Raw genomic sequence first — 20,252 nt, 5'->3', positions numbered from 1 at the left:
CCAAACCACCTGAGGGAACCACAGAGTGCCGAATCCTTCAAAAAAGGATCAAGAACATTTTTGTTTTGTTGTTTTTATGGTTATAACTCATTATTATGTGATTTTTATTGAAACTGTTAATTTATTTTATTTTTTTGACTCTTGCAATGTAGAACTTCAAGATTTAAAAATGTGAAGTGCTCTTGAATACATTATTATTTTTTATTTATTTGTTTGTTTTGCCAGATGAAATGTTTGAGAACCAGTTCTCATTTACAACTTTTTTCTTCTTCTTTCAGCTGCTCTCTTCTTCAGGGGTTGCCACAGCGAACTAACTCGCACGAAGACTTGACGATTGTTTTTACACCAGATGTTCTTCCTGACATGACCACAGACCACCGAGCGACCACAGCCCTCAGTGTGGAGCAGAGAGCTGCCATCTAGGGTGCCCGAGGGGAGCAGATGGTGGGGGTTAAGGGTCTTGCTCAAAGACCTATAGTGGAGCAAATGAGGGTGGAGGCAGGTGTGAGTACTTCACCTTTCCCAGCCACATTCTGATGTTGTTCGGGAGGGGTTGAACCAGCGAACTTCCGATCACAAGCTTGCCTTCTCTAACCTCTGCACCACCACTTCCCCAGTTCACATTTACAAACATTAACTGGAAAAGTTTAATTCTCCTCAGTCAGCAACAAAGTTTCTGACACTCGTGACAATCAAAACCCTTCAGACGATTCAGAGTCCGAGTTATTCTGTGAGAAAATAACAGGATTAATAATCCGAGTTTATTATGTGATCACATTTAGTTACTCAGGATGAAGGTTAAGGATGAAAGGTTTAATCTGACGTATTAAACACAGATTGGTGTTTCACGGACAGGAGGGTTAGCTGACACCGGTTTTTGTACCTGTAGCCCCAAATCGCTCCTCGAAGTGAAAAAACTCTGAGGAATCTTTAGGTAGAAAAAAAAGGTTCAAACCAACAGCTGAGAGTAAAGACTGAGCAGGTTTAGGTAAAGAGAACCGGACCCACCTCTACAAATAACCATGGGCTCTGCTTCTGGTACCAGAACCAGTGAATCTGGGTAATCTACAGATTGGCCACAAATATTTTTATTATTATTATTAATCACTGTGGAGATTAAAGAGTATCTGAAAGTGTTTAAAAGACAGACTTTTTAATTAAATGAAAATCAAAACGAACGAGCTTACCCTGAGGAACCTTCTCTAACCCAATTTCTGTGAAAGGACAGGGAGGAGTTAGAGCTGCAACCAGCGAGGAACGCTTCAGTCATCATAAGATCAACCTACAACAGCTGCTGCCGGCTCAAACCTACACACCTTTTCCTGACAGGTAAAGTTCTGCTGTGCTTCGAGCTTCTCCCATTGGGTCCAGACGAGCGATCACCGAGTAAACGCCTGAGAAACAACATCCAGCTGTTTAGATGTTTACTTAATATCAGCTGCTTTCTTTACAGCCAGCTGTTCACATATTTAATTTACTCAGCTGCATAAATAGATTTGTGTTTTTGAAAATACTTTCACGTTAAAGTTCCTTTCCTGACATTTTCTGGAGCTTAGAATCTCAGACGGTTGATTTCTTGCAGCCTCATCATATATATGTATGTATATATATATATATATATATATATATATATATATATATATATATATTTTTTTTTTTTCTCCTGTTTCTATTTCTACATCAATCCAAAATCTTCCTCTAGTGGAAAATAAAATGCTCTTTGTTGTTTGACAAACCTTCGTCCTCTGCAGCGACGTTACAGATGGTCATAAAGTGCCGCCGGCCCTCGGTCCTGAACGTATATTTGAGGCTCTCTTTGAGCTCCCATGAGTCTTTGTACCATGTGACGGTGGCGTTGTCAAAGGACAACTCGCACTCAAAGGTAGCAGATTGGCGTTGGTCGACCTCGATGCTTTGGATGCATTTAGTGAACTGAATTTGGTCGGCTAAAACCAGAAGATCAGAGTCAAAGTTTACCTTCAGGTTCATGTTAGTTTGAGCAGCAGACTGTTCTGACCACAGGTGACCACAGAAGCGTTCAGATCCCTACTGGACTCTTTGAGTGTTTAAGGTGAACTGATTTGAAGAGGTCTGTTTTACAAGAGTTGGTTCCGAGCCGTGACTGACATGTCAGCAGCTCTTGATCATCAAACAGAAGACAGGCACAACATTAAAGACAGCATTACAGACAGCTGACAGGGTCCCGAACAGAAGAAGACACGTTTGGACTCTTACCAGTGACAGTGAGTTTGGCGTTGGAGATGTGAGAACCACAGACCACGCGGTAGTTGCCCTGATCTTTCACCTGGCAGTTCTTGACCTTCAGATAATGGCGGTCACCCATGCTGCTGATGTCATACTTGGCGCTATTGTCCAGTTTCTGTGTGCCCTTGTACCAAGTCAGAGTGATCTCTGGGTAATTGATTCTGATCTGACACTCGAACGTGGCGGTCTGGTTCTCTGCACTGATCTGGTCACTGATGTCCTCGATCACAGAAACAGGCTGAGGACAAAATAATACATTTGAACATTTTCTTATGTCTAAGTACTTTAGAGCAGGGTGCCAAGTGTGACTTTTGAGAGCTCTGGTGTTTACCTCGGCTGCAACGCGTCCCTCTAACTGTTCAATTAGCTTGGCCATGTCTTCTTCTTCAACCCGACCACCGTGCTCGACCCCCTGCAGTGGGACAGATAGATGATGGTACAACTGCAACAACCAAGGAATTCTTCACTTTGAACCCTGCAGAACAGAGATCTGACTGAACCTCACCTATAAATATGTACAAACCTTTGACTGAACAGAACTGAAACACCAAGTCTGTAGTTGAAACTAAATCTCGATACCAGCCTTAAATGTCCTTTTAAAGATAAAAAGTGTTAACTTACTTTTTATGTACGTATGTGAATGTTTCTGTTCAGTGCCCTGAGATGACTTCTGTTGTGACTTGGCGCTTTATAAATAAACTGAATTGAAATGAATTAAAGGGTCAGAGTTTGGGTCATTTGATTCCCAAGTTTTAAAGATTTCTCAACCTTCGTTCATTCAAATTCAGCCCTGGATGTAACTTCTAGAAGCCTTTATCCAAAAGCAAATATTTAATTTGAACAAAAAGATTGAAGCCTAAAGAACAGAATGTACTCATCACTTAAGACCCAGATTTGAGTTCTGACCTGTGGACCTTGTTTAGATTAAATCTTTAATTGCTTTCTAGTCCTGATTTGAAAGCCCAGAAATATGTCTTTAAAGGATTCAAATCAGAAATCAGCCAGAAACCACTGAAGTGATGGGTTTTGCTTTTAGTTGTACCACTTTTCCAGTTTCCATCTCCTTCTCCTTCTTTAGGAACTCCACAGCCTGTAGGATTGCTCTGAAGTCAGTGATTCCATGTTCCCGTAGAATCCTTTCATAGTCTTTAGGGTCATGGCCTCTGAGTAGATCTACAATACTGATCTCTTCAAGTTTCTTGGGACTTTTTTGTTTGGAAGGAGTCCTGAAAAAATATGAAAATCATAAAGTGATGCAATATCTTCCAGTCATGAAGATGCAAATGAAGACATCTGTTCTCTCTAACATAAATTACATTCACTGTTTAGTTTTTAAGGAAATAAAGAAATTGTTTTTTACTTCTTGAGTCTTGTTCTTATGTCTCCAAATCCTTCCACTTCTTCCTTTTTGGAAACTTCAATTTCAGCACCACATTCAATCTCTCCATGTTTGTTTGAGGCCACACATCTGTAGAGACCAGAGTCAGACTTGGTCACCTCTCTGATCTCCATTTTGGCATCCTGTCCTTTGTGCTCAATGGAGATACGACCACCAGGGGTGATCTGCCTCCATTTGCCCTTCATCCACTTCACACTGGGGATTGGATCTCCTCCAATCTTGGCGATGAAGGTGGCGGTGCCCTCTGAAAATGAGACAAACAAGAAAGTAGAGGACCAAATTTCTGGTAACGAGAGATTTCAGTGTAGAAGGAGGGATGGTCTTACTCTCTGTGACGGTAACATTTTGGGGTTCCTCGATGAAGAACAGATTGTCGAGTCTTTTGGCTGGGGCAGCTGCAGCTGGGGCAGCAGGTCCTGTGGGGGCTGTCTGTACTCCTGTGTCTGAAAATAGAAGGTGCATGTGAGTGCAACGGAGACTCAGACCAAGACACTGAAAGTTTAAATCCTAATCAGTAGGACATCTTCATAATCACTAGAAAAAATTGATAGTCCTCTATTTATAATGATTATTCTCTTACACTTTCTATAAAGAGAAAAAGGAGAGCTGATGCTCATTGTAAGACTTATTGTGTATTTTCCAGTTTTCTCAGTTGGTACCTGGAGTAAATAATTTGCATGTGAAATGTTTGGATGTACTGGATTTATCTGACTGTCACACAGTTTTATGTACTCTTATAAAAATACCCTTTATATAGTTAATTTCACAACTGTGGCCTTCTCAGGTCACAGGTCACAAGTTCTCAGGCTCCTCTTTAGTGGAACCAACTTCCAGTTTTTGTCCATGATGCTGACTGTCTAATTTTAAGACTGGACTGAAGACTTTCCTGTTTAATAAATCCTGTATTTAGTGTTGCTCTGGTTTTCTGATCTTTCCATTAGTTCTACTTATTTAGGATTAGACTTCTGAAGGACAAACTGATCACATCTTTCTCGGCCTAGCCCCTTTCATGTGTACCTGGGTAAAGGACTTTCGCACCACCTGGTCCGAGACTGTGAAACTCTGCCAACATCTTACCTCCACTCGCACTCTGAGCACCGGCTCACAACAGGGCTATGTGCTGAGCCCCCTACTATATTGTTTCTACACCCACAACAAGTTAGGATATCCACATTGCTGCAGAGCCTGTCTTGTGTGGGATCTCTCCTTTCCCTGGCTCCAGAAAAGTTAGGAGTCATCAGGACTCTGTAGCACAAAGTGGACAGCATCCCCACTAACTCTGGAGCCAGGGAAAAGGAGAGATCCCACACAAGACAGGCCCGGGAGCAATGCGGATAACCTAACTGGGCCTTCCTGAAATTGGAGAAGAAAACCAAACAGGACTCCAGCCAGCCATCAGGTGAAAAGGAGAAACCCAGACCAGTGGTCATTCTGTATGTTGCAGGAGTTTCAGAGAAACTGAGATGTTTACTTTCTAAACATGACATCCCAGTGGCTTTCAAACCCCAAAATATATTACCACAAAGACTGGTTCATCCCAAAGATCCAGTCCTCCAGCACAAACAGATTAATATTGTGAATGCTGTTCAGTGCCAGGAGGGCTGTGATCAGTCAAACGTCACGGAAAATAAACAGCCACTGGCCAAAAGGATGGTCCAGCACAGAAGAGCAACATTGTCAGGCCAGGACTCTGTGGGCTACACTTATCTCAGGCCAGCAGTCACTCTTTCAGGGATGAAGATGTGCACATCCTTAATAGAGAGGAAAGTTGGTTTAAGAGAGGAGTCAAGAAAGCCATTTTTGTGAAAAGAACTCATCCATCCATAAACAGAGGCGGAGGCCTCCGTGTTCAACTGTCCCTTCTTACAATGCTGTTAGTGTTAGTATCACTCAGCCCTCTGTGAATAGCAAGAGGCCATCAGGGCACAAAAGATCAATTGTTAGGCTGATGGTCCTTCTTTATCATGTGAACAACTAGTTCTGGCTGCCAGCAGCAAACTGGGTGATCCACTATAAGAAGGTTCAGTTTATAAGACTGTTTGTTGCTTTCCTCAAACTGAACAAGTCTTTTAAATAAAAGACGAAATGTTTCAACTACGAAGAATCTGTCCAGAGGACCTGACTTAACCTTGTTAAATAGAATTAAAAAACTACATTTGGACCATACATATTAACCTGGCTATATTTTACAGATACGTCTGGTTACCTTTTACAGTGACTTTGGATTTGCAGAAGTCACTGCCGGTAGTGTTGCTGGCTTTGCACAGGTAATCTCCTGCATCAGTTGTTGACACAGATCTGATCTCCAGGGAGGCTGTACCACCAACAAATGTGACTTTGGTGTTGTCACTGGACTTCAGCTCCTTCCTGTCCTTCATCCACTGTATGGTAAGAGGTGAGGATCCTTTCACGTGACATTTGAGGCTGAGCTTGTCTCCCTCATTTACCGTCACCGGTTCCAGAGGAACATCAAATTTGGGAGCCTGGGCAGTTTCTGAAAAAGTGATGGCAGAATAGCAGGATTTCAAAGACCTGGTTTTCAGGTAACATCATGGCACTTTGGGCCACTTGTGCAGTTTCTGATAGAAAACAGGGTAATTGAGGTTTTAAATTTGATGCCAAAAAACTGGCTGTAATCTTGATTAGACAAAGTAATGTCCAGTCATTTGAATAATGTTTTTAGAGATTTAAGGTTCTAATAGTTGAAGATTAAACTTTGCAAGAACTGAGTGAGTTTCAAACAAACCAATTGTCCTCAAAAAGACTAGAAAATTAAAGTAAAACCCAACAAAAAAATATGGCCCAACTGATTTTAGAGAACAGATGCATTCTTACCTGAAAGTGTGAGAGAGACCTGACATGAAGCTTTGCCTGCTTCATTGGAAACCTCGCAGGTGTACAGACCACTGTCTGGAACGATGGAGTCTCTGACACACAGAATGGCCATGTTGTTCTTCAAACTGATGTCATATTTGTCAGAGGCAGAGATCTCCTTATTGTCTTTATACCAGGTGATGGTCAGTGGCTGAGAGCCGGACACCCGACCCTCCATCTGTACGACCTTACCAGTTGAATCCACCATGGTCTCAGGAGGTCTCTTGGTGAAGTTTGGAGGAACTTTTCGTTCTGTTGTGAAAGGTACAATGAAGAAAATCAGGTTGTGACAGTGAAAATTACCTTACTGTACATTCGTAAGTGTATCCTTTACCAAGGCCTCTGAGCCTTTACCATAACTTCAGAAAGAACAACCCATTAAAACAGATAAAACAAACTTGTTAAACAAAGTCAAAGAAATAAAGGATATACAAACACTACTGCCTAACCATCAAGCATATTTTACCAGAGCCCTGTGAATATCTGCTCTCAGACACCTGTGATACCTTAAAGTACAACTTTGTTTCCAATCAGACACAAAACCAGCCAGTCCAAAAATAATCTCAAACACCAACCAGGACTTCTTACAACATATCGGCCTCTGTTACCAATAAACTCACAGAAACACCTGCATTTTACAGATTACTGGAGATGAAGATGATAGTGAAGTGAAATGAGCTGGTTAGTGTGTTACCTATTGTTACCCTCTTGTAACTTCATCCTGCATTAGAAATGTCACCGGTGTATTATCCAGCAGCAGATCTGTCATTGTTGAGTACCTCCAAACACTGGAGGACTTGGAAGATGTTATGCTGTACAGGTAAGAAACTTCTCATTCCTCTCCCACTTGGCTTCCAGTGTATGTAAACCCAAACCTCAAGGATTGACCCAGTTCATGAATGACATCCTTTAGTTTTGTTTTTTTTTTACAAATTGTATGGGTTTTGAAAGAAGTAATGTTGACCACCAATGTTGGTGGTTTCTGTGTGGTACCTGAAGAGAGCTGAAAATCTATGTGTAGGAAGACAATCTTTGTGGGCGGACAACGTTCGAGCTGAGCATTGAAATTCAGAAATGTTACAGACCTTAAAAAAATAGCTGCGTGAGTGGAGATAGTATTCTCATAAGAACTTGCTCACTTCCTTCTTTGAGTAGATAATGATAACTTTAAGTTCAGAGTTGTTGGCTACTGTTACCTGATTTGACATGGACACAACAGGCATCAGAATCTTGAATACTGAAAGTTTCACAAGTTTATTTGCCCTAGTCCTTGTCTTAGTTGCTGCTCAGAATTTCCAGCACGTAGCTGCAGTGTGCTGTGTTGAGAGGATAGTGATAAAAGGCCCAAATCATCTTGCCATCTTTCCTCTACCTCATGCTTATTATTGGTTTACTGATAAATCCAACTCTAAGCCTCGTGGACCACAGGTGAACACGACTCTGAGCATCAGTGCTTTGACAACTGTGAAAATGGTGTTCTCTTGCTGATGGAGCAAGCAGATTCTGTAAGAGGCAGTGATGAATGACAGATATCCAAGCTAATGATGGGTATTTGTAATGCAAGAAAAAATGGCTAAATGTAAACTATCTTGAAGGGATGTATATTGCCTACTGCAATTTCACACCAAAGTTTTAAGCAAAGCTTTGGCGCAATCTCGTTCCTCAAAGTACATATTTGGTATGACTCTCAGCTCCTACCACTCCAAATCTGAGCTCAATGTCTGTAAAACTGACTGTCATAGCAGGTTTTTTTGTGTTTACTAAGGTTGATTAGCTGTAGTGGTCATCTTAAGTCAGGTTTACTTCAACAGATTATAAGTTGTTCAACCAATAATTCCTTCCAGAGTTTCATTAAATCAGTCCTGTGGTTTATGACATATTTCTTTAGAAGGTTGATTCTGGATAAACTGAGGAGGTTCTGGGACTTTAAAAAAAAAGGTTCAGTTACGTTCCCCAACATAAAATAATACCCGAGCATCACTGTGATGGATGAAGGATGAAAATGTTATTGGATGCAGTGAAAGATGACTCAAACAAAGAGATTCATGGGAAGAAAAAAGAAGTGAAATGAAGATAAAGCGTGAAACTGAAGAAAAGGATGGTCTTGACAATGAGCAATGATGATGGTGGCCAAAAAAATAAGAGTCCAACCTTTCACCAACATCTCTGCTGCAGTTTTCACCATTCCTGCTTCGTTGGTAACTTGGCAAGAATAAACTCCACTTTGTAGAGCTTGAACTGCAATGAGCTCCAAGGAAGAAGAGTTTTTCTTCAGACTTATTGCACACGATGCTCCAGCAACAAGTTCAGCATCATCCTTGAACCATTTCACTGTAAAGGGGGGAGTTCCTTCAAAGACAACTCTGAAGCTCACGTCAGAGTTTGGAGTAACATTCTGAGCCTCGAGTTCAGCTGAAAATCTTGGCGCCACTAAAATCCACGCAGAGAAATTATTAAGATACATGATTTCAAGCTTCTCATTTAATCAGAAAATGTCTGAATGCTAACCTTTAGCTGTAAGAACACCGCTGCACACACAGCTGCCTGCTTCATTTGTAACTTTGCAGGAATACGTTCCTGTATCACCACCTTCACTCAGCTTGAACTGCAGTGAGACTGTTCTTCCAATCTGCAGAAGTTTGTACTTTGGTCCCTCACTGATAGTTTGTTTCCCTTTACACCATTCAGTTAGGAATGGAAGAGAACCATCCACTTTGCATGCCAACGTGACCTCTGAACCCATCACTGCTTGGAGGTTTGCTAGTTTCTTTATGAATGTGGGAGGAAACACCTTGTCTGTGTCAAACAAAATTAAATAATCATTAGATATTTGTTTATCAAGGCCTGAAAAACATTTCTCAAGCTCAGACTTAGGAGCTCCATAACCCTAGATTGTTTTCATTTTAGAGGACTAAATATTAGGATGTTTGGGTTTTTCTCATTTTCCATTTATCTGGGACTGTTTGAAATCAATTATTCATTCCTGAATGATTCTTACTTGAGGAGTTTCTTAACTAATATTAATCTGACTGCCTAAAGCAGTGGTCCCAACCCTGCTCCCTGAGGAACACCATCCTTCATGTTTTAGTTGTTCATCTGCTCCAGCACACCTGATTTGAATGACAGGTGATTAACAGGCTTCCGCTGAACTTAAAGAAGTAATTAAACCACTGAATCAGGTGTGTTAGAGCAAAGAAACAATTAAAACATTACATGAAAACATGATGTGTGTGAAATCAGAACCAACACAACCTCCAATCTTACCACTACACACAGGTAAGTCCAGCGTCTTCAGACATGGTTCTGTTGGCCAACAAATGCAGCCATTTCATCATGGTTCAAACATAAAATGATGTAAATTAAAACAAATTACAGAGTATTTAGAATGTGCTCTAACCCTAAATGTGTTATATCCCAGAGCACTGAACCCGTTCTGCACTGGTTCTGTCTTTGTAGGTGTATCTGCTGCTGGTTTTAATGTCCAGGTGTTTGATCTCAAGAAAACATAATTTTAATACAATCAGAGTTTGTATTTTTCAGTCATGTGGACTTCTGTCGTATCTTTGTACAGCTGTATTGTTTTAGATTGATGATGAACAAATGATACTTTTATACCTTCAGTCTCCTTTAATCTTCATGTAAAAGATAATTTTGATCCATGTATTAATCAATGATTTTTGTATAACGAAAAAGGGAAACAATTTTCCACGAAAGACAAAAAAAACATTAAGAAATGCTTTACATATTAGTAACATTACAACATCTGAACCCTTAAAGGTGCATCAACACTATAACTCGTCAGTGTTTGGATAATCCTGAGCACTGGACTGGTTTCTGATTGTCACATGATTATTTTCTATCTAGACTTGGGTATCTTGGTGTCTGAGAACCTGTGTTCAAGCCTCAACAGGTCACTTAGTGTTACACTGACTGGGTCAGTCCATATTTCCCTGACAGATGTTGAACGTTCTGAAGATCCCGGCTGTGGAACAACATGGGACACAGCTAAAATCAATGTGTTAATGAAGCTTCAAACTGGACAAGAAGAAACTGCAGTTAAGACACAAGGAACACATATCTGACAAACCTGTGACCATGAGAACGGCGGCACATCTCTGAGTCCCAGCTCTGTTCTGAGCCTCACAAATATATTTCCCAGCATGAGATAATTGAACATTTGTCAAAGTCAGCTCAGCATTGCCCGTTTCATAGGACATCTTAACATGCTCATCCTCAGTGAGCTCATGATTATCCTTGGTCCAACGGACAGTCATAGGGAGTGATCCAGACAATAAGCACTTCATATAGATTTCAGAGCTCACTATACAGGACATGTCCTGCAGTCTTTGGACAAATGATGGTGGTTCTAGTGGAAGAAGACCACAGATAAGACTACAGGTTCCAAAATACAAATACATTTATCTTCCAGATCTGATGATCTGTTGACAGTCTAAATAATTATTTAAAGTCAGAAAAATACCCATTAATGAAAATGATGCATACAAACACTGCTTTATGAAAACCCTGAAAAATACTTGAAATTATAGACAAAATCATTATAAAATTGGGAATTTGGTTACAAGAAGCTACTTGGGTATGGTTAAGATGGGGAATAATACACTACCTAGGCACAGTTGGGAAACTACTTGGAGAAGACTATATTTGGAACAGGATCATACTTGGGTAAGATTAAAATGAGGAACAAGAAATTTCTTGGGTGAAGTTAGAGTTGGGAACAAAATAACAACTTTGACTGACCTTTCAAAGAAATCTGGCAAGAACAAGATGCCTCTCCGACATCATTTGCAACAATGCAGTGATATGTTCCAGCATCCCTGGTGTCACAGTCTGATACCTGAAGAGTGACTTTGTCTTTAACCACATTGACTTGATGTTTTTTGTCACTTCGGATCAGTTTCTCATTGAGGAAACAACTTATTTCAAAAGGAGGAGAACCTGAAATGGTTCCTTCCAGAATAATGTCTGATCCTGTCACGAGCTCAGTTGATTCAAAAGGCCTCACAATCACTGGAGGCTCTATAAGGAAGATGATAAGATCATTTTTAAAACCACTGTCTGGAGAAACGTTCCAGTCAGATGAGGCAAGTCCAGTCCACAAAGTTTATAAAAAGTTAAGGTTATACTTAGTATTCCAGTCAATTTAATGCCTGGGTTTGCCATGGCCAATTCACAAAAGTATTTTAAATTTTCCACTTTAAGCTAAGAATTTCACTTGTTTGTGAAACACAAGATGGTTTGACTTACATTTCATCCAATAATCAGTCACCGATCATTGGGAGGGAACTTATAGACAGGTTGTCCTCTAACAGCTGACTGAGGAAGACTGGATGGTAACCTTACCAGGAATCAAACCCACAGCTTCACACAGTGATAGAGTGAAGTGTGTGTGTGAGACAGTAACCTGAACTGCACTGGTTGAAACAATGTGGATCAGACTTTGCTCCATGAGTTTATGTAAAACAGAAAGGGTCTATTCTGTGGAAGACTTCCCGATATTGAACTAACCTTTCACGGTTACTGAGCAGCTGCACTGGTCTCTGCCAGCCTCACTTGATGCCAAACACACAAACTCTCCATTATCCTCTACACAGGAGGTTTCTACCTCCAGACAGGCTACTGAGCCATCAAAAGACATGCTGTATCGGTGGTCAGCAGTGATTTCTGATCCATCTTTAGACCACGTGACAGAAATGACAGGAGTTCCCTGAACTTTGCAAGACAGCTTTAGAGGCTGCCCAGCTTTCAGCAGTCTTGAAGGCTCAAACTTCATTGTAAATGTGGGCGCTTCTGTAAATCAACAAGAACATTTACAGTAAAGACAAGTCCTGTAGAGAGAGAAGGGTTTTGCTGATGAAAGACAAACAGCACCTTTCACGAAGAGGACGGTGGTGCAGTCCACCTTCCCAGCATCATTGGATACTTGGCAGGTATATTTAGCAGAGTCACTGGGTTTCACTGCATGAAGCTCCAAAGAGCTTGAAGAGACATCTTTTTTAATGAAACACTTCCCTCCAGTGAAAATCTCTTTCTCCTCTCTAAACCATTTGACAACCAGTGGAAGGGATCCAGTAAAGGTTGCCATCATCACAACATTAGATCCTGGTGAAACACTCTGGGACTCTGGTTTCAGTGTAAATTCTGGACGTTCTGAAAAACAACAGCATGCCGGTTCAAGGCCCATCTGTGCCATGCTCATCTCTAGTTGTTGTCACAGTTTTGATGGCATTTAAACATCTCTCACCTTTGACCGTCAAGGTTCCGCTGGTCTCGTTTTGTCCAGCCTCATTAGAAGCTCGGCAGGTATAAACTCCTCCATCACCTTGATCAAGGCCTGTTATTGTCACAGAGGCTGCACTTTCACTGAAATCCAGTTGATATTTATCATCACTGTGGATTTCTTTATTGTCTTTGAACCAAGAAACAACCATTGGATGAGATCCAGCAACCCTGCACTCCAAGGTGGCATTACTACCAACACTCCCATCTATTTTCTTTAGAGTTTTAGTGAAGGACGGTGGAACTGCCCGATCTGTGTAGGGGAATAAACCAGTCGCAGAACCGTCAGCAAAGACCAGGATTTAATCACATTAATGATTAACTCTTGTCTGTTACCAACCTATAACGGTCACTGAGCATGTGCACTCATCTTTTCCGACTTTATTGGACACCTCCATCTTGTACTCTGAAGTGTCTCCTCTTTCTGCTGAGAGAATCTTTAGAACAGCAGTGTTCTCCTTCACTGCCATTTTATATTTACGCCCACTGATCATCTCCTTGCCATCTTTGAACCATTTCACTTTGAGGTCAGGGCTTCCAGAAATGGTGCACTCCAATGAGGCCATGGCACCAGCCGTGACACTGATGGATGCTGCTTTCTCTATGATCTTAGCTGGTTCTAAAGTACAATACAAGCTTTAGAGTTCATCAACTTACAGGTATATTGTGAAAATATTCCTACTGAATAATATTCCTAACCTTGAATGGTGAGAACAGCCTCACATTTCTGCTGTCCGGCCTCATTTACAGCAAGACAGGTGTATTTACCACCATGTTTTATCTCCGGACAAGAGAAGGAAATACTCGCAACATTATTCTCAAACGACATATTGACTGTTGGATCATCATCTCTTAGCAGCTCAGAGTCCTTCATCCACTTGACAGAGATTGGAGCTGAACCTTTCAGGACTCCCTGAAGTTTCACTGCAGTCCCCAAAACTGCTGTAGCACTTTCAACCCTTTTTGAGAAGATGGGCGGCTCTGAAATAGCAGGATTAATCAAGATAATGTTAGAGGACTAAGCATATCCCGAACCCATGGTGGCAGTTGGTCCAGGTTCTGCTGCACTAACCTTTCTGTTTAACTGATGACTTTGAGATCACCGACCCAACCTCATTTGAAACGACACACTCGTATTCACCAGAGTCAGCACTCTCAAACCTGTGGATCTCCAGAGAGGTCAACGATCCCTGTGACACTATTCTGTACTTTTTATCTGTAGACAGGCGTTTCTTATTCATTTTCCAAGTCACATCAAACGGTGCCGACCCTGCAATCTCATACTCCAACACAGCCACTGATCCCCTCACTGCCTCTATGGAGGGTACATCCTTTTTAAAACATGGAGGTTCTAATGGGGAACAAATTGTTCTGTTAGAAAAAGAATCCAATGAGGAAAAAATGGTTTTGTTCCAAAATGGACAAAGTTTGTGTACCTTTTACAATTACTTTAGTGCTGCAACTCTCACAGCCAGACTCATTGAGCACCTCACAATTGTAGTTTCCGCAGTCACTCAACATGACATCACTTATCTCAAGGGTGGCAACACCATCCTTAAAACTGGCTGCAACTCTGCCACCAGCAGGCAGCTCACTGTTATTGAAAAACCAGGTTGAGTGAAGCTCAGGCGATCCTTTTACGGTGCATTGCAGCCTCGCTGTGCTGCCCTGCTTCCAAACTGTTGTTGCTTCCAGCCTCTTTACAAAGACTGGTGGTTCTGCAGAAGCATGGTTGGTCAGAGCCATCATTAAAGACATCAGTCAAAAACAAGCCAGCATTTAAAGAGAAATACATCACTTGTTTGGAAGAGAAAGACAAGTGTATTTGTTTAAAACAAGCTGCTGATTTCCAAAAGTTTCAAACATTCCAGAATCTATTTAAGACAACCTTACCTTGGACCTTCACTGCAGTGGAGCAAGAGGCACTTCCAGCCTCATTTGTCACCATACACACATAATTTCCACAATCTTTCAGTGTGGTTTTTAGGATATCAAGATTTACTGTCTTGTTCTCAAAAGACAGTTTACAATCTGGAGACTGGTGGACTTTTCTACCATCTCGGGTCCAGGTGACAGTTACTCCAGTGTCTTCATTCACCTGACAGTCCAGGTGCAGAGGAGCTCCAACCACAGCAGCAACTGGACCCAGGGGCTTTACAAAGTTGGGCTTATCAATAACTTGCAGCTCCATGCTGCATTCAGCCGTCCCAACATCATTAGATGCTCTGCACACATACAGCCCCTGGTCTGCTGCCTCAAGCTGGAGTATTTCAAGAGAGTGCTTATTTTTTTCACAAGAAGTTTGGTAGTGTGCAGGCACTGAGGGCAAAACCTGGTGGTCTTTGAGCCACACAACATTCAGAGGAGCAGAGCCTGCTATTGCACATTGTATCAGTGCCCTCTTTCCAACATACACAGTCTGTGTGTCAGGTTTACTTAGAAAAGCTGGAGGGAATTTCTCTATAAGGATCAAGAAGAAACAAAGACATTAGTGGTAAAATGTTAGACTCTGTCGTAGCACTTTAACCAAAACCTGTCACTTGGATAACATCAAATCAGGAGGGCTTGAAGTAACTATAACATTATTTGCAATGAAGCAAACCACAGAAAATCTGAGGAGTGTCTAAATGACCATGAAATACCAGATGAATTCCTGAGGGAAATGAAACATGTCTGAATAAGCGTCTGAAACAACCCAGAGTCAACCAGCAGAAAAGAAGGAAATGTGTTGCTCTTACCCGTGACATTCAGAGAGGCGGAGCATTCATCACTGCCATGCTGATTGGACGCCTTGCAGGTATATTCACCACTGTCATCTTTGACTGGGCTTAGGACCTCCAGAGAGGAAGCAGTGAAGCGACTGATTATCCTGTATTTATCCCCTTCTTTGATGGGGTGTCCATCTTTAAACCACTTGAAGCTGACGTTAGGAGCGTCCTCAGTGTCACATTCAAACCTGGCTTGGTTGCCAACATTGATCTCCAAAGGAGTAATTCTGTGTTTGAACACAGGTTTCACTGCATTTTGGGAAAGATAAAAAAAAAAAAACAGAGTAAGAAAAGAGAAGCAGCTGAAATGGAAACTCATGTTACTATTTCTACTGAATGTGGTAAAGCAGTTGTCCTGGGATGAAAAGTGACTCAAACAAATTGATCCAGTGATGACTGTGAAGGAGGAAAGTTGTTAGGTTGAGAGGAGAAGTCATGCAAAATGAAAAAATAAAAAAAGAAGTAGTAATGGGGAAGAACAGATGCTGAAAGTCATGAAAAATGATTCATTGGTTTGGATGAGCTATGGGAAAAAGTGAGGATGTGAAAATCCAGAGGAAACATTTTGTTTCTTCGGTCTTTAAAGTGCAATTAGTTTTAGGTTTTGAGACAACAGTCTTGAATGAAATGATGGGTGAAGTTAGTTGATGATAATATCAAATAACTGCCTATCATCCAACCTCTTGCGACCACAGTGAGTCTTGAAGATGTTGTTGTCCTGCCGGCTTCATTCTCAGCCTCACAAACATACTCTCCTTGATGCCTCTCCTTGACAACTTTGTTGATAATCAGTGAGTATGTGTCGTGATCTGTGGAACACTTGAACTCTTTGCCAGACTTCACCAGCTGACCATTGAAAAACCAGTTTATCTTGGTGACATGCTTAATAGTGGTGGTAAAAACAGCTTCACTGTTTTCTTCAGCACAAACGTCTTGCAGCGACTCGGCGACAACAGGAAAATCAATCAAGCTGTCGGAGGACTCGCTTATCAGGATGGCCTCTGAAATGTACTCTTGTATGGTCTCTCTGTGGACAAACCCACTCACCAGTTGTTCTACAGGAACCTGGTCTGCAGTCGTTGTGGTTACTTCAGCTGCAGCAACATCTATCTCTGACCTGACCTTTGTCCGACTCACAAGCACAGATTCATGAGGTTCAGTTTGACTCTGATCTGTTGCCCTATGGAAGGAAGCACTGGCTTCAGTTCTGACTGCTGCAGACTGGGATACTTCTGCAGGAAATCCAGCTACAGTCTCTGCCACCGTCACAGAGTCCACCACAGATAACAGCATCTTTTTGGAGGGTGCTGAGCTGACCTGAACTTTCTGAGGCCTTTCAGTCTGCATAATACCCAGCTGTTCTGATGGAAGACTTTGCTGCTCCTGGAAAACCATAGCTTGCAGAGCTACCTGCAGTTCAGACCTGAGATCAGCAGTCTGAGGATATTCCCCATCAAATGACAGTGTAATCTCCAGTGGGACACCAGGTGAAGTGATCAGGTATGTGAATGTGGGCCTCCTGGACTCTCTCTGAATATTTACTTCCTGTACCTCCACTACCTCTAACCTAGCTACGACTTCAGCCAGCAACACGGGCTGATCAACTGCCACTGCAGACTGAAGAGCATCTTGGAGCTGGCGCTGTATAGTCCTACTCATTGGTTTAGGGATGCTCACAACAAAACTGAGTTCCTTAGAAAGAGCATGACAGTCCTGAGACTCGTGGGCATAAACAAACTCTTTAGGCTGGGTCTTAACACTAACAGTCGAATCCTTGGATTCATGAATCTCTCTTGATTGCTCTTCCACAATTATCTGTTTTTCTTCTAGCAGCACTGACTGTCGGACTGACTGACCCTCTTGGATCTGAACTGCAAAGTCCTGCTCAGCAGCTTCTAGGAGGGTGCAGCTTTCAGTTGCTACTGCCTTTTCTTCTATAGAAACATGCTTCTTAAGGATCTTGGGTTCAGTTCTGATTATAGGCTTGAATTTATCCTCAACAACAAGACTAGTGGTGTGACCCTCCTCTAGAGCACGAGTGTCTGTGACATTTAAGGATTGCATGATATTCCAGTAGCATTCTCGCTGCACTAATGCTTGCTGCGGCTTATAATAGGAAGTGAAAGCCGTCTCTTTTGGTAGCTGTAGAGGCTGGGTGGACACACCGAGAATGCTTGGAGTCCTGGATTCTGTTTGAAACTGCAGCCTAATCTCATCTACAGACAGGTCGATATTTTTGTGATAATCTGCAGTGATTTTTCTTCTCATCTCTGAGGTGGCTGCATGGCTTCTGGACCTTTCCTGTTTTATTACTGCCATCTGTTGATCAGGTTTTGTTAAGGTAAGTGTATCTTCCTTTAGCAAAACCGATAAAGAATCGACAGACTGTAGGTGTTTTGTGGGTGGTTGCTCTTTCTTTGGCTGAATGGAGGTACAGTCAACCTTTGCTGAGAACTCTGAAGTTGCCTCACATACCACTGACCGCTGCCCATCTTGGGTCACTGAATGTAACAAAGTCGGCAGCATACTCCTCACTTCTGCTTTCTCTGTGACAGGCTTTTCACTGCTGAGCCTTCCCTCAGACTCTAACACACTCTGGTCACTGATAGCCTGCAGATTTAGGACTTGTTTTTGTTCACACAGGGGCTGAAGACTCACTGAAGAATCTAGAGGTGCCACCTGTCCGGTTTGTTCGGCCTGAACCTGGTATTTCTTTTCACAGGTTGTTGCTGATTTGCACACCTCCTCTTTGACTGGTCTGATTGTTTGCTCCTTTGGCCTTTGCATTTCAAATGGCTGCTCTTTAGATAAAGCCACTCTAGTTTCACTTACAGGTGTTAGCATTGGCTTAGGTTGTTCTTTTTCAATTAAAGGTGTATGAGCTTTGTCCAAAGCTGGCAGAGGCTCAGTGTGTGTTTCTAAGAGCAGTAGTTGCTCTGCAGATTGAGCCGAGTACAAAATCTTGACCCCCTCTTTGACTCTGAAACTCTTTTCCTCCTCTTGTTTGTGTATGGCACCTGAAGGTTCGTTAAGAATGGGCAAAGCCGATTCTACTTGATGACTGCTAACGAGCTGCCTGGGCTCTGTAGTGGTCTCTATGAGCTCTGCAGTCTGGTATGTCAAAGGTTTGGCACTGACTGTGGTGAGTGGTACGACCTCCTCAGATGTGGCTGACATGAGCTTAGATGGTTGTTCTTTGGACAACTGAAGCTCAACTATCTCAGGGCTGAGGATTCTCTCAGAGTGCTGCTCTGTGATCTTTTGTTTCTCCTGAACTGAGGACAAAATCATTGCTGCTTGAAGCTGCTTTGTAGAAACAGCTGAGACCTCTGGTGGGTGGGCTGGAGCCAAAGAAACTTTCTCCTGTACTTCATGGGACTGCAGAACTGCTGCTTGGTGGGTAAACTGGTCCCGATGGAGAGTGGCAGCAGAAATATTGAGCTCTTTGAGTGTTCCCACCTCCTCACTGGGAATAATCAGCCGATCGTCTGTGCTGATCGTATAGATCAGCTGATCAGACCGTGCCCTTTCTTGGTATAATCTGGACTCTGTGCTTTGCTCAGTCATAGAAATCTTCAGACCTTTGGTTTTCTGAACTAACATGTGCTCTTCTTGGAGTTTCTGACTGAATGCAAGCAGCTCAGCACTACAGGAGTCTTCCCCGTGCTGGTTGGAGGCCTTACAGGTGTAGACGCCACTGTGCTCTTGCTTGACACCTTTAATATTCATAAAGCCTGAACCATCTGGGTTGTTCACCAAGATATAGAACCCACTAGGATCAATGTGGATGCTGCCTTTGAACCACTGAACCCGAGGAAGAGGGTCTCCAGTCACAGTATACCTGAAGAAACACTCACCCCCCTCAGACACCTGAACAGACTTGACAGGTTTCAGAAACTTTGGGGGCTTGCCATCAGTTTTGTCCTCACTTTGGGGTTCCTTCAGATGAACAAAGAGGTAAGATGAGCATGTTGACTGCCCAAACCTGTTGCTGACCGTGCAGGAATACTCTCCCTCAAACTCCCTTTGAACTTTGTCAATGAGTAAGCTGTACGCCTCCTCTTCATGAATAAACCTATACAAAGATGAAGAGGTTATATTCTGCCCATTGTGGAACCACTGGACTGTGGGTTTAGGAAAACCAGAGACTTTAACAGTAAAAGCAAAAGTTTCTCCAACAGTTGTAGCCGCTGGAGAAAGTTTGCTGAGAAAAACTGGTTTTTCTTTTTTCTTCTCTAAAGTGCTGGAAAAATGTTTGGATGCTGGTTTGAGTTCAAGTGTTCTGGTTTTGTGAGGCAACTTTACGCCGGTGTAGTACAACTCCTGGGTTTCCTCCTCCATCATAACAGTTGAACTGGAAAAGGCTGAGTGAAACAATGACAGTTCATGAAGTAAATCTCACATCCCGGCCTCAGTATAATCAGTTGCAATGAAAACAAAAATGTTATTCTCAGTTATTCTCTGATGAGTTGTAAATATCTCTGCTATCAGTTGAGGTCAAAGAGTGGCATGAAAACTAAAAATCAACAAGAGTGAAATTATTTATTGTTTGTCCTCAACATTTACAATGACAGTGGAGCTGAATGTACCTCTGATTTATAGTTCTGATCATTCATTAATTACACAGGATATGTATTCTCTGGCTCATC

General features: G+C 42.1%; 1 protein-coding gene across 1 annotated transcript in view; it reads right to left on the bottom strand.

The window, feature by feature from the left end:
- ttn.1 (titin, tandem duplicate 1) overlaps positions 1-20,252 on the bottom strand; it is a gene marked incomplete in the record, with an annotated part of 170,421 nt that overhangs the window by 118,101 nt on the left and 32,068 nt on the right. The window contains 19 exon segments of the mRNA XM_037686817.1: positions 2,236-2,503; positions 2,597-2,677; positions 3,308-3,491; positions 3,626-3,908; positions 3,991-4,107; positions 5,871-6,158; positions 6,500-6,790; positions 10,626-10,904; positions 11,297-11,575; positions 12,065-12,346; positions 12,428-12,706; positions 12,801-13,088; positions 13,176-13,454; positions 13,535-13,816; positions 13,908-14,186; positions 14,272-14,553; positions 14,729-15,295; positions 15,574-15,852; positions 16,284-19,967. Coding sequence (XP_037542745.1) covers positions 2,236-2,503; positions 2,597-2,677; positions 3,308-3,491; positions 3,626-3,908; positions 3,991-4,107; positions 5,871-6,158; positions 6,500-6,790; positions 10,626-10,904; positions 11,297-11,575; positions 12,065-12,346; positions 12,428-12,706; positions 12,801-13,088; positions 13,176-13,454; positions 13,535-13,816; positions 13,908-14,186; positions 14,272-14,553; positions 14,729-15,295; positions 15,574-15,852; positions 16,284-19,967 — 8,571 coding nt within the window.

The sequence above is a fragment of the Nematolebias whitei genome, chromosome 13, assembly GCF_014905685.2.
Source record: "Nematolebias whitei isolate Nwh7 chromosome 13, NemWhi1, whole genome shotgun sequence".
NCBI lineage: Eukaryota > Metazoa > Chordata > Actinopteri > Cyprinodontiformes > Rivulidae > Nematolebias > Nematolebias whitei.
This window is presented reverse-complemented; position numbering and strand designations above follow the sequence as displayed.